Here is a 12,231-nt window from a genome sequence, read left to right on the forward strand (position 1 = left end):
ACACTAAATAGAACAAAGTATGAATCTCAGAGATACAACCAATTCAAGCCCATCTTTTAAGACCATAAGCACCTTCCACATTGCTTCTCCCTCAGGTACATGATGCCCGGTCATTAAAGGAAGCGAATCAAACGCCAGTTTTCATGACCGCTTCATCCTGTTGTGTTCTTTGAGGAAAACGTCTTTGAAACTGGTTGAGTTTTATCTGTTTTGTTAGAAAAGGAGTATAGTGAATCTTTAATGGTCCATTTTAGTGTCTCAGGAGAGACGTACTTCTTTTTTGTTCCTCCAAAAATCCATGAAGAAAATCTGGAGTGGATCCTTCTGCAACATGAAAAAAGGTCAAGCTTTCACTATACACACATCCACATTTGACTCCATAATGTGCTACCTGAGATGAGTCCTGCTTGTTGCCTTGAACCTGCACCTTTGGTTGTCAGAGTGTAAAACTTGAGCTGACATCTTTTATTTTATTTAATCTCGTGTGGCCATACACATTTTAGCCATATTAAAGTCTCTTGAAATCCAGCCAGTGCATGGGCAGCCAAGTTGTGTTCTGCACATGCAGCACAGTCCCCTTTATGCTTGCTCCCAACTTCTTCACATAAACTCCATCTTGATGAAGTGATACTAGGTCCTTACAAGCAAGTGCAGGACTTTATGATAACCCTTCTCTTTCACTCTGTTTACCTAGCATAAAACGGTTAACTGTATGGCATGAAGGGATGAGCGGTACTTTGGGTGTACATTAACACCCGATACATTGCACACTGCTTGTGCTTCTTCTTAGAGGTTCCTATTGGGTTTGTTACCTCCAAGTCATCAGAATACAAGCCCATGGTGATTCTATTCTATTCTATTCTATTCTATTCTATTCTATTCTACAGTCATGTATCAGACGCTTTTATCCAAAGTGACTTACATATGAGTGAGAACAACACAAGCAGGAAATCAGACAGTAGAGGACATCGTAGGAAGATGCTGGTGGACTGTCCATTGGACGCAGGTCCTTCCGTGAAGAATTAATACCATAAAGTTTGTTGCAAAGAACTGGGCTAAGTTCTCCAACTTTCCAATAAATACAGCTAAACTAAGTGTTGAAGTTCTCCTTGAAGAGCTGAGTCTTCAGCTGGGTCTTAAAAGTAGACAGGGACTCTGCAGAGCGGACAGAGTTTGGGAGATCATTCCACCATCGTGGAACAACAGAGGAAAAGAGTCTGGCTGGTGGTTTAGTCCCACGTATTGGTGGTAACCAGGCCCGGCGTCACGAGGGCCGTACTAGGGCGCCGCCTCCTCAAACGAAATGTATTGTCCCCTAAAAAAAAAAGAAAAAAAGAATAATATTCAATATTAGGGAAATTGTATTTTCCACCACTTCTGACATTTTATTATAAAACCAAATGTAACTAAAGAAATACAATTAAATATGTACAAATGTCGAGCTAAAATTTCAAACCACACAAATACTTTCACTGATTGGTTGGTGCAGGCCATCTACAGAGATTTGCGTCATAGAACCAGTTGAAGTTGGTTCAGAAGCTAGCTTATTTTTTTTCAGTCTTGGTTTAGATCCATGTGCTTTCGAATAAAATGGACATCAGAAAGTGGACAAAAGGAAACGAGTCAGGTGGATTTGGAACTTCAAGCTCTGTGCTTGACCTGGACAACACAGAGACTGCAGGATCCTCCACAGAATTTACCACCAACACAGAGCCCAGGCACATCGCTGACAGTCATTCAGTCAGACGACCTCGGTAAGGAGGCGCCAGTCCAACCAACGCTCCCCCAGTTCCCCCAAAAAAGGGTTAGGGTAGGTCTGGAATAGGGAGGGAAGGTAGACTGGTTAGGTTTAGGGTTAGGGTAGGTCTGGAATAGGGAGGGAAGGTAGACGGGTTAGGTTTAGGGTTAGGGTAGGTCTGGATTAGAGAGTGAAGGCAGACGGGTTAGAGTTAGGGTAGGTCTGGATTAGAGAGTGAAGGCAGACGGATTAGAGTTAGGGTAGGTCTGGATTAGAGAGTGAAGGCAGACGGGTTAGAGTTAGGGTAGGTCTGGATTAGAGAGTGAAGGCAGACGGATTAGAGTTAGGGTAGGTCTGGATTAGAGAGTGAAGGCAGACGGATTAGAGTTAGGGTAGGTCTGGATTAGAGAGTGAAGGCAGACGGATTAGAGTTAGGGTAGGTCTGGATTAGAGTTAGGGTAGGTCTGGATTAGAGAGTGAAGGCAGACGGGTTAGAGTTAGGGTAGGTCTGGATTAGAGTTAGGGTAGGTCTGGATTAGAGAGTGAAGGCAGACGGGTTAGAGTTAGGGTAGGTCTGGATTAGAGAGTGAAGGCAGACGGGTTAGAGTTAGGGTAGGTCTGGATTAGAGAGTGAAGGCAGACGGGTTAGAGTTAGGGTAGGTCTGGATTAGAGAGTGAAGGCAGACGGATTAGAGTTAGGGTAGGTCTGGATTAGAGAGTGAAGGCAGACGGGTTAGAGTTAGGGTAGGTCTGGATTAGAGAGTGAAGGCAGACGGATTAGAGTTAGGGTAGGTCTGGATTAGGGTTAGGGTAGGTCTGGATTAGAGTTAGGGTAGGTCTGGATTAGAGAGTGAAGGCAGACGGGTTAGAGTTAGGGTAGGTCTGGATTAGAGAGTGAAGGCAGACGGGTTAGAGTTAGGGTAGGTCTGGATTAGAGAGTGAAGGCAGACGGGTTAGAGTTAGGGTAGGTCTGGATTAGGGTTAGGGTAGGTCTGGATTAGAGAGTGAAGGCAGACGGATTAGAGTTAGGGTAGGTCTGGATTAGAGTTAGGGTAGGTCTGGATTAGAGAGTGAAGGCAGACGGATTAGAGTTAGGGTAGGTCTGGATTAGGGTTAGGGTAGGTCTGGATTAGAGAGTGAAGGCAGACGGATTAGAGTTAGGGTAGGTCTGGATTAGAGAGTGAAGGCAGACGGATTAGAGTTAGGGTAGGTCTGGATTAGAGAGTGAAGGCAGACGGGTTAGAGTTAGGGTAGGTCTGGATTAGAGAGTGAAGGCAGACGGATTAGAGTTAGGGTAGGTCTGGATTAGAGAGTGAAGGCAGACGGATTAGAGTTAGGGTAGGTCTGGATTAGAGAGTGAAGGCAGACGGATTAGAGTTAGGGTAGGTCTGGATTAGGGTTAGGGTAGGTCTGGATTAGAGAGTGAAGGCAGACGGATTAGAGTTAGGGTAGGTCTGGATTAGAGAGTGAAGGCAGACGGATTAGAGTTAGGGTAGGTCTGGATTAGGGTTAGGGTAGGTCTGGATTAGAGTTAGGGTAGGTCTGGATTAGAGAGTGAAGGCAGACGGGTTAGAGTTAGGGTAGGTCTGGATTAGAGAGTGAAGGCAGACGGGTTAGAGTTAGGGTAGGTCTGGATTAGAGAGTGAAGGCAGACGGGTTAGAGTTAGGGTAGGTCTGGATTAGGGTTAGGGTAGGTCTGGATTAGAGAGTGAAGGCAGACGGATTAGAGTTAGGGTAGGTCTGGATTAGGGTTAGGGTAGGTCTGGATTAGAGAGTGAAGGCAGACGGATTAGAGTTAGGGTAGGTCTGGATTAGAGAGTGAAGGCAGACGGATTAGAGTTAGGGTAGGTCTGGATTAGAGAGTGAAGGCAGACGGGTTAGAGTTAGGGTAGGTCTGGATTAGAGAGTGAAGGCAGACGGATTAGAGTTAGGGTAGGTCTGGATTAGAGAGTGAAGGCAGACGGATTAGAGTTAGGGTAGGTCTGGATTAGAGAGTGAAGGCAGACGGATTAGAGTTAGGGTAGGTCTGGATTAGAGTTAGGGTAGGTCTGGATTAGAGAGTGAAGGCAGACGGGTTAGAGTTAGGGTAGGTCTGGATTAGAGTTAGGGTAGGTCTGGATTAGAGAGTGAAGGCAGACGGGTTAGAGTTAGGGTAGGTCTGGATTAGAGAGTGAAGGCAGACGGGTTAGAGTTAGGGTAGGTCTGGATTAGGGTTAGGGTAGGTCTGGATTAGAGAGTGAAGGCAGACGGGTTAGAGTTAGGGTAGGTCTGGATTAGAGAGTGAAGGCAGACGGGTTAGAGTTAGGGTAGGTCTGGATTAGAGAGTGAAGGCAGACGGGTTAGAGTTAGGGTAGGTCTGGATTAGAGAGTGAAGGCAGACGGGTTAGAGTTAGGGTAGGTCTGGATTAGAGAGTGAAGGCAGACGGGTTAGAGTTAGGGTAGGTCTGGATTAGAGAGTGAAGGCAGACGGGTTAGAGTTAGGGTAGGTCTGGATTAGAGAGTGAAGGCAGACGGGTTAGAGTTAGGGTCTGACTTCATGTAATTTATCTGTACAGTAACACAGCAGCCCACATCAGTGGTTGCATCAACCAGAGATCGGTCATGTTGACAGAACAACATTTTTCACATTCCTGGCTAAAACAGGAAATCTGAATAAGATGATTAATTTAGAAAAACACTTGACGGTAAATAAAACCTCAATAAAAAGCACTGCTTCATGAAATTCCGTGTGGTTAAAATGTGTGTGAGCTTATCTGGGTGCAGATCGGCCGGCAGCTGGACACTGAACGTACCGACTGGTTCAGTCAACATCTGTTTCATTTTTTACATCTGCAACTTCAGATTGTGTTAAAAAGTACATTTAGTGTTTAAAAAACGGTCCAACATGGAATAAAACTGAGACGTATTAACATGAACGACATGCCTCGTTGTCAACATGCTATCTGAACTGGCAAGGCGAGCAGACATTAAAAATGAGGACTTTACCATTCAGAGACAGTTTGTTGTAAACGTGCTCCTTCCACCATCTCGGTATCTTCTCTCTCAGGCTCAGAGTCCGGTTCAAACATAAATGCTGAATTCAGAAAGCTGCTGCTGTCGGGTTAGCTGCTATCACTAGCCGCTAATGTTTTTAGCATGGAGGCTACTGGCCTCGCCCCCCTTCCGACTCCGGACTTCCAGCGATCCATCAGCGAGCACCTCATTAATATTATTTTAATCCACATCCAGGTTGGTGAAAATCTCGTGTGAATTCTTGTGAAAAAAGTTTTATGAATAAAGTGTCATAAAAAGCACTTTTTAATTTTTTTTTTATTTAATACGTTTTTAGATAGTTATTTAAAAACCATTAGAGGACAGTGGGCACATGAAAAGACCAGGTTATGAGACTTAACATGTTTTAACAAAAATGCAAAACCTAAATGTCCACAGCATCCCTCATCCAGTAGACACTTGATAAAAACTATCTGAATCTTTTTCAAATCCTCGTACTTCTTTTTTTCATTCGATCTTTGCTCTCTGATTTTCAACATTATTCTGCTTACAAATTGAATTTATTTTAAAATGAACTATTTCCTTTAAATGAAAAAAAGCACTTAATTCAGATCTTTTTCTTTTCCTTCCAAACTTTTAAGGAAAGCTTTAGATAGCCGGGAGCCACTGTCACAAGGAAGCATAAACTATTGTTTAAAGTGCTGAGTGAGCTAATCCCACTCATTATTCTCTTACCTTATTGAATATTGATTATTTTCATCTTACAACAGGCAGTCCTCAGTTTACAAACGAATTCCGTTCCTACGCTGTAGTGTAACCCAAAATGTCAGATTTTTAATCACTAAATAACTAAATACACATATTTTCTACATCATATCCATGGAAAAACAGTGCAGGCAATTAAAATAGACATTTCTATTCAAATAAAATAAAAAATGAGGCATCATCTCAGCGCCTGCGTCACACGTCGTAACAGCTTATACGAAACCTCGAAACTTCCCCTTTTTTTGTATTTACCTTTATTTAATGAGCGTCATAAAATCAAAACGACGTAGCCAAGAACCGCTTGTATTGCAATACCTCATTGAATGCTCATTTTTATCATCTTGCTTGCTTATAATGTTGACAGGGCCTTTTATTTTGTCAAAACAGTCTAAACCAGCGTTCCTCTTCGCATGCGGCTCGTGAAGCAGCCTCTGGCTGTCTGTAAATGCATGTAAACAAGTCATAATGATCCTCAACGCTGCAGTTCTCTCCACTAACAAGAGCTGCAGGCTGCTTGCAGAAACTCTGCTGTCCTAACGGCCCTAACTGACCCTGTCAGAGTTGCCAGTTCTGGCTGATTTCAGCTGCAGCGAACTCCACCAAAGAGCTGCTCCGTCGGTAGCTCCGTATATATAAATAAAAAGAAACGCCCACATTCTGGTGGCATTGTTGTATTTTCACCACATACTGTTGCATAAGAACGCCGTTACTCCGTGTAACATTTAGGATAACCATTCCTTGCTAAGAAGCTGAATGTTACTGATTTGGAAACATAGCAGGATACGTAGCGTGGCAAGACCATAAATATGTTAAAATACCAAACAAGGATTTGGTCCATACTGTACACTGCCAGTTTATTCTGAAAAGTAATTTTATTTCCGGGAGGTGGGTGCAGTTTCCTCTGGACGAGCAGAGCCTCGTGGTGAGGAAGGTTGGAAGGGTTAAGGCCCACTTCCCTTCTCTTCTGTCTCTGTTAACAGTTCCTTTTCTTTATTTGCATGAATTAGGTGACGTGAAAGAGACTCCAGCAGGCTGACCTGGTGGCTGTTCTGAGAATTTCACAATAAAACATTTGATTAAGTCATTTTTTCTTTGCTTGGTGGGCCTGCTGGTTCCTGGGAATCTGATGCGATGCATGACCCCCCCCACAGGTGAGATCAGAGCAGTGGAAGGCACACCTTTTGATCTCAGACAGCAGCTTCTGATTGGCTGTTGTCTGAAGGACATTCCTGGACCGGGATTCGACCACAACTTCTGTCTATCATCCCCCAAAGATGCCTGGAAGGAAAGACACGCAGCCAGGTCTGCAGCCCAAAACCACTGCACACACACACTCTGCTACACACACACACACCCTCGGAGTCCCGTTGTGGGCCTGGATTAAAAATATTCATCTTGATTAATTACCGGCTTGGTAATTACTAAATGCTTACTTACATGTTAACAATGCAGCTCGTGGTGCTCCTGGTAAGGATGAGAGTAAACTACACCTTCTTTCCCGTTATCACTGGCCCAAGCTGGGGCTGAACTCTGACGGTCAGGCGGCTCAGAAATGTCTCGAAATACGATGCAGTTCCGCAAATCTGACGATAAACGATCCAAACGTTCGGATTTCCACGTTCATTTCCCGGTAATTAACCCATTAAAGTCCCACCAACCTCATTTCAGAGTCTGTCACCTGGCCAGTGGGCGTGTCCTAGAAGTTTCCACCAGCCAACCAGGAGTCCAGTTCTACACGGCCAACTTCCTGGATGGCTCCATAACAGGAAAGGGCGGAGCAAAGTACAGGAAGCATGGCGCCTTCTGTCTGGAGACTCAGAACTGGCCGGATGCCGTCAACCAGGTGTGTTTTCTGTGTGTGTATGTGTGTGTGTGTGTGTGAAGGAGGCTCATTGTCTGCCTCATCGGGCCCACCCTGCAGTACCTGGTTGGATCTTTGTTCCTTCATCTCCAACCAGTCTGCTGATTCTTCTCTGACCTCTACAAGACCTTCTGGTCCAGACAGCTGACTGGTGGGTGAAAACATCATGACATAAACAGTCACTTAAATCTCGTTCTTCCTCATTCTGATGCTCAGTCGTCGTCACCATGTCTCCATGACAACATGCTGCCATGTCTACCTTCACTCCTCCATCCAGAGCTGCACTCCCTCTCCACAGCTACGCTCCACAAGTGGAGGATGCCTAGCGTTACCATAACGACGTGGGACGAAACCACCACCAGACTCTTTTCCTCTGTTGTTCCATGATGGTGGAACGACCTGCAGAGTCCTGGTCTGCTTTCAGCTGCAGACTCAGCTGTTCAGTTCTGCTCTTAGTTTAACTTTGTCAGATGGAGAACTTTTCAACAACAGTTCTTCACAACAAACCAGCTCTGAACAAACCGCGGCCAAGACGATGATGTGGGATTTATTAAGCAGTGAAGGCGGTGCGAAGGCCTGTTGAAATGCAAGCGTGTTTTATTCGTCATCTCATCGTTCTTATTCACCTGAACAGAGGCACTTGTAGTTGTTCCTGTCTTTTAACAAAGGGACTATCAGAGGGAACAAAGGAAGAACAAATCTGCCTGTAGCTCTACATGGTAACAGCTGCTTCCATGGTGGTGGGGCGGGGCTTCCTCTGTGATGGAGGAGGAGCTTCCATGGTGGTGGGGCGGGACTTCCTCTGTGATGGAGGAGGAGCTTCCATGGTGGTGGGGCGGAGCCTCCATAGTGGTGGGGCGGGGCTTCCTCTGTAACGGAGGAGGAGCTTTCATGGTGGTGGGGCGGGGCTTCCTCTGTAACAGAGGAGGAGCTTCCATGGTGGTGGGGCGGGGCTTCCTCTGTGATGGAGGAACTTCCATGCTGGTGGGGCGGGGCTTCCTCTGTGATGGAGGAACTTCCATGCTGGTGGGGCGGGGCTTCCTCTGTGATGGAGGAGCTTCCATGCTGGTGGGGCGGGGCTTCCTCTGTGATGGGGGGCACTGCAGAGGATTTAGTTTTGAATTTTATTATCCAGAACCACGAGCTTTAATAGTGGCAGATAACAGAAAAGTTTATTCTAACCTGCTAAAGAAGCCTCTAAAACATCTTTAATCACAGTTTAGTGGGCCAAAGCAGCCCTCCTGGCCGGCAAAGCAAATCGGGATGCCGTGAAGCACCGAAACAAATCCAGCATCGGTTGTCTTCAGGTGGATCCGTTGTTGGTATTTGGGACAACGAACGATTACGCTCTCCATGCTGAGTTCAGTTTCCTTTCTTCACAATGCGTCTCCACCTTGTCCATTACAACAAAGTTACATCATTCTGTTCTCGCAGCCTTGAGAACGAGAAACACGAGGAGGATGGACAGGCCTGAGTATAAACAGGAAGTAGAACAGGCGGAGCTGATGACGTAGAAGTTTAAACCATGTATGTTTAAGGTATGTAATGTGTGTGTTTGCATTTAGGCTTCATTTCCTGACTGCCTTCTGCGTCCTGGTGAGGACTATCACCACGTGACTCGCTACACCTTCAGCACCATGTGAAGGAGAGAAGCTGCAGATGCAGCAGCTGGATGCTGAACGTGTCACATCTTCACACATCTTCCTGCATCATCTGACTGGATGGAACTGGATTGTGGTCGAACACAAGACTTCCTCACTTTGAAGACATCCAGCTGACTGAATTAGAACTGAATTGAAGACTAAATAATCCTTCAAATCAATTAGTTCTATGTTAAGGTTAAAGATGTTTATTGGTTGTTTGATTTGGAAGAACATCCTGAAAATGTGTATAACTTTAATTGTGGCAGGATTTCTTCATCTTGAGCATCTTTAATAAAATTTTCAGTCTAAAAGAACTATTCAGGTTTACAGGTTCATCTGTTTTAATCTAATCAAAATACAATTATTTCCAGATATTGATTAGGTCATATTTTCTTCCTAGTAGCAGATAAACAACATATGGGATTGAAGTATTTCCAGGATGACCTTCAGCATTGTTAGCAAGTGTTAGCATGTGAAAATAGTAGTTTCAGAATTATGTTTAGTATCATTCGCAGGTGTTAGCATGTGGAAAATGTAGTTCCAGGGCAATGTGTAGCATGGTTAGCAGGTGTTAGCATGTGGAAATTGAGTTCCAGGGTGATGTTTAGCATGGTTAGCAGGTGTTAGCATGTGGAAAATGTAGTTCCAGGGCAATGTGTAGCATGGTTAGCAGGTGTTAGCATGTGGAAATTGAGTTCCAGGGTGATGTTTAGCATGGTTAGCAGGTGTTAGCATGTGGAAAATGTAGTTCCAGGGCAATGTGTAGCATGGTTAGCAGGTGTTAGCATGTGGAAATTGAGTTCCAGGGTGATGTTTAGCATGGTTAGCAGGTGTTAGCATGTGGACAACATAGTTCCAGGGTGATGTTTAGCATGGTTAGCAGGTGTTAGCATTTGGAAAATGTAGTTCCAGGGTGATGTTTAGCATGGTTAGCAGGTGTTAGCATGTGGAAAACGTAGTTCCAGGGTGATGTTTAGCATGGTTAGCAGGTGTTAGCATGTGGAAAACGTAGTTCCAGGGTAATGTTTAGCATGGTTAGCAGGTGTTAGCATGTGGAAAACGTAGTTCCAGGGTGATGTTTAGCATGGTTAGCAGGTGTTAGCATTTGGAAAATGTAGTTCCAAGGTGATGTTTAGCATGGTTAGCAGGTGTTAGCATGTGGAAAACGTAGTTCCAGGGTGATGTTTAGCATGGTTAGCAGGTGTTAGCATGTGGAAAACGTAGTTCCAGGGTGATGTTTAGCATGGTTAGCAGGTGTTAGCATGTGGACAACATAGTTCCAGGGTAATGTTTAGCATGGTTAGCAGGTGTTAGCATGTGGACAACATAGTTCCAGGGTAATGTTTAGCATGGTTAGCAGGTGTTAGCATTTGGAAAATGTAGTTCCAGGGTGATGTGTAGCATGGTTAGCAGGTGTTAGCATGTGGAAAACGTAGTTCCAGGGTGATGTTTAGCATGGTTAGCAGGTGTTAGCATGTGGACAACATAGTTCCAGGGTGATGTTTAGCATGGTTAGCAGGTGTTAGCATGTGGAAACCCTAGTTCCAGGGTAATGTTTAGCATGGTTAGCAGGTGTTAGCATGTGGAAAACATAGTTCCAGGGTGATGTTTAGCACTGTTAGCAGGTGTTAGCATGTGGAAACCCTAGTTCCAGGGTAATGTTTAGCATGGTTAGCAGGTGTTAGCATGTGGAAAACATAGTTCCAGGGTGATGTTTAGCACTGTTAGCAGGTGTTAGCATGTGGAAAACATAGGCTGTGTCTCAATCAGCGCACTCCTTCGCGCACTATGTTTTAGTGCGTTTACACTGACTTTTGTGCAAAAACTCGTTGCACTGAAAGTACCCGGATGCTGCCCTAAACCCGCCCATAAATGCAGTGTGGAACGATGGACACTTTGCGCACTAAATCGACGCTATTTTGCTGACGTAGCGGAAGAGGATGGACTTTCCATCAGTTTACCAGGTAAATAATGGCGGAGTTTAACGCCGGTCCAGGCGGGGATTCATTTGTATAAATGTAAGTATTAAATGATTCCGTTATGATTGTGATGTATACTGCAACCTGCTAATCTATCCCTGACGACAGTTATGGATCTGACCATTTGTCAGACTCTGTAGTTAGCACCGTAGGTTAGCACACTGTTAGCAGTTTTTATCCGCTGTAGTGGACGTATACAGGTTATATGTGTTATAAATGATGAATGTTACAGGTTCTGTATGTTCATTCATCCTGCTGAGACTGAACGAGAAAATATAGATATAAAATAAACATAGTAGTGAATTTAGTTGGTTTGATTATTAGAATGCAAAGTGTGTAACTTTCTTCTGCATGGCTCCACCTCGTCTGTCTCTGATTGAAAATCCATCGAGTGTGTGTGTGTGTGTGTGTGTGTGTGTGTGTGTGTGTGTGTGTGTGTGTGTGTGTGTGTTTAGTTTACGTTGTAGTTGGTGTCATGTAATATTTACTGAATGTTTCGTGTGTTTTGTGTATGGTAATAAATTAATTACAAAATATATAATTATATTAGAAAAATGTAAAGAGAAGTTCATTGTAGATCTTCATCATATAGAGACACACAATTTGTTTCCCATTCGCCAAATTATTTATTGTTTAGATATAAATGCAGTCATGATCTGGGGAGTAACACATCATTACCATCCTCTGCCTCTCATCAGCCTCACAGACGGTTCCTGGAGATGCTGCTGGTTCTCCTGCTGGTTGTTCCCCAGCTGCCCTCCTGACATCTTCATCATCATCATCATCTTCATCATCATCATCATCTGGCTCCAGAAGGTCACCGCTGCTCATGCAGATGTTGTGGAGGACGGTGGACGGACTTCACCTCCTTCCAGAGCCTTTAGGAACACAGACCTCCACCTGGTCTCTAGGACCCTGAAAGACGGACCTCCACCTGGTCTCCAGGATCCTGAAAGACGGACCTCCACCTGGTCTCCAGGATCCTGAAAGATGGACCTCCACCTGGTCTCTAGGACCCTGAAAGACGGACCTCCACCTGGTCTCCAGGATCCTGAAAGACGGACCTCCACCTGGTCTCTAGGATCCTGAAAGACGGACCTCCACCTGGTCTCTGGGATCCTGAAAGACGGACCTCCACCTGGTCTCTGGGATCCTGAAAGACGGACCTCCACCTGGTCTCTAGGACCCTGAAAGACGGACCTCCACCTGGTCTCTAGGATCCTGAAAGACGGACCTCCACCTGGTCTCTAGGAT

General features: G+C 44.9%; 1 protein-coding gene across 1 annotated transcript; it reads left to right on the forward strand.

Annotated features, from left to right (window-relative positions):
- Positions 1-6,629: 6,629 nt before the first annotated feature.
- LOC306762771 (galactose mutarotase-like) lies at positions 6,630-9,121 on the forward strand (the record flags this gene model as incomplete). The annotated part of the gene is made up of 3 exons (XM_079249376.1): positions 6,630-6,796; positions 7,163-7,337; positions 8,921-9,121. The coding sequence occupies 3 exons, from the start codon at positions 6,630-6,632 to the stop codon at positions 8,996-8,998; spliced, it is 420 nt and encodes a 139-aa protein (XP_079105502.1). The 3' UTR covers positions 8,999-9,121.
- Between the last annotated feature and the right edge of the window lie 3,110 nt (positions 9,122-12,231).

Source organism: Telmatherina bonti (assembly GCF_933228915.1).
Source record: "Telmatherina bonti genome assembly, chromosome: 11".
NCBI classification, from domain to species: Eukaryota; Metazoa; Chordata; class Actinopteri; order Atheriniformes; family Telmatherinidae; genus Telmatherina; species Telmatherina bonti.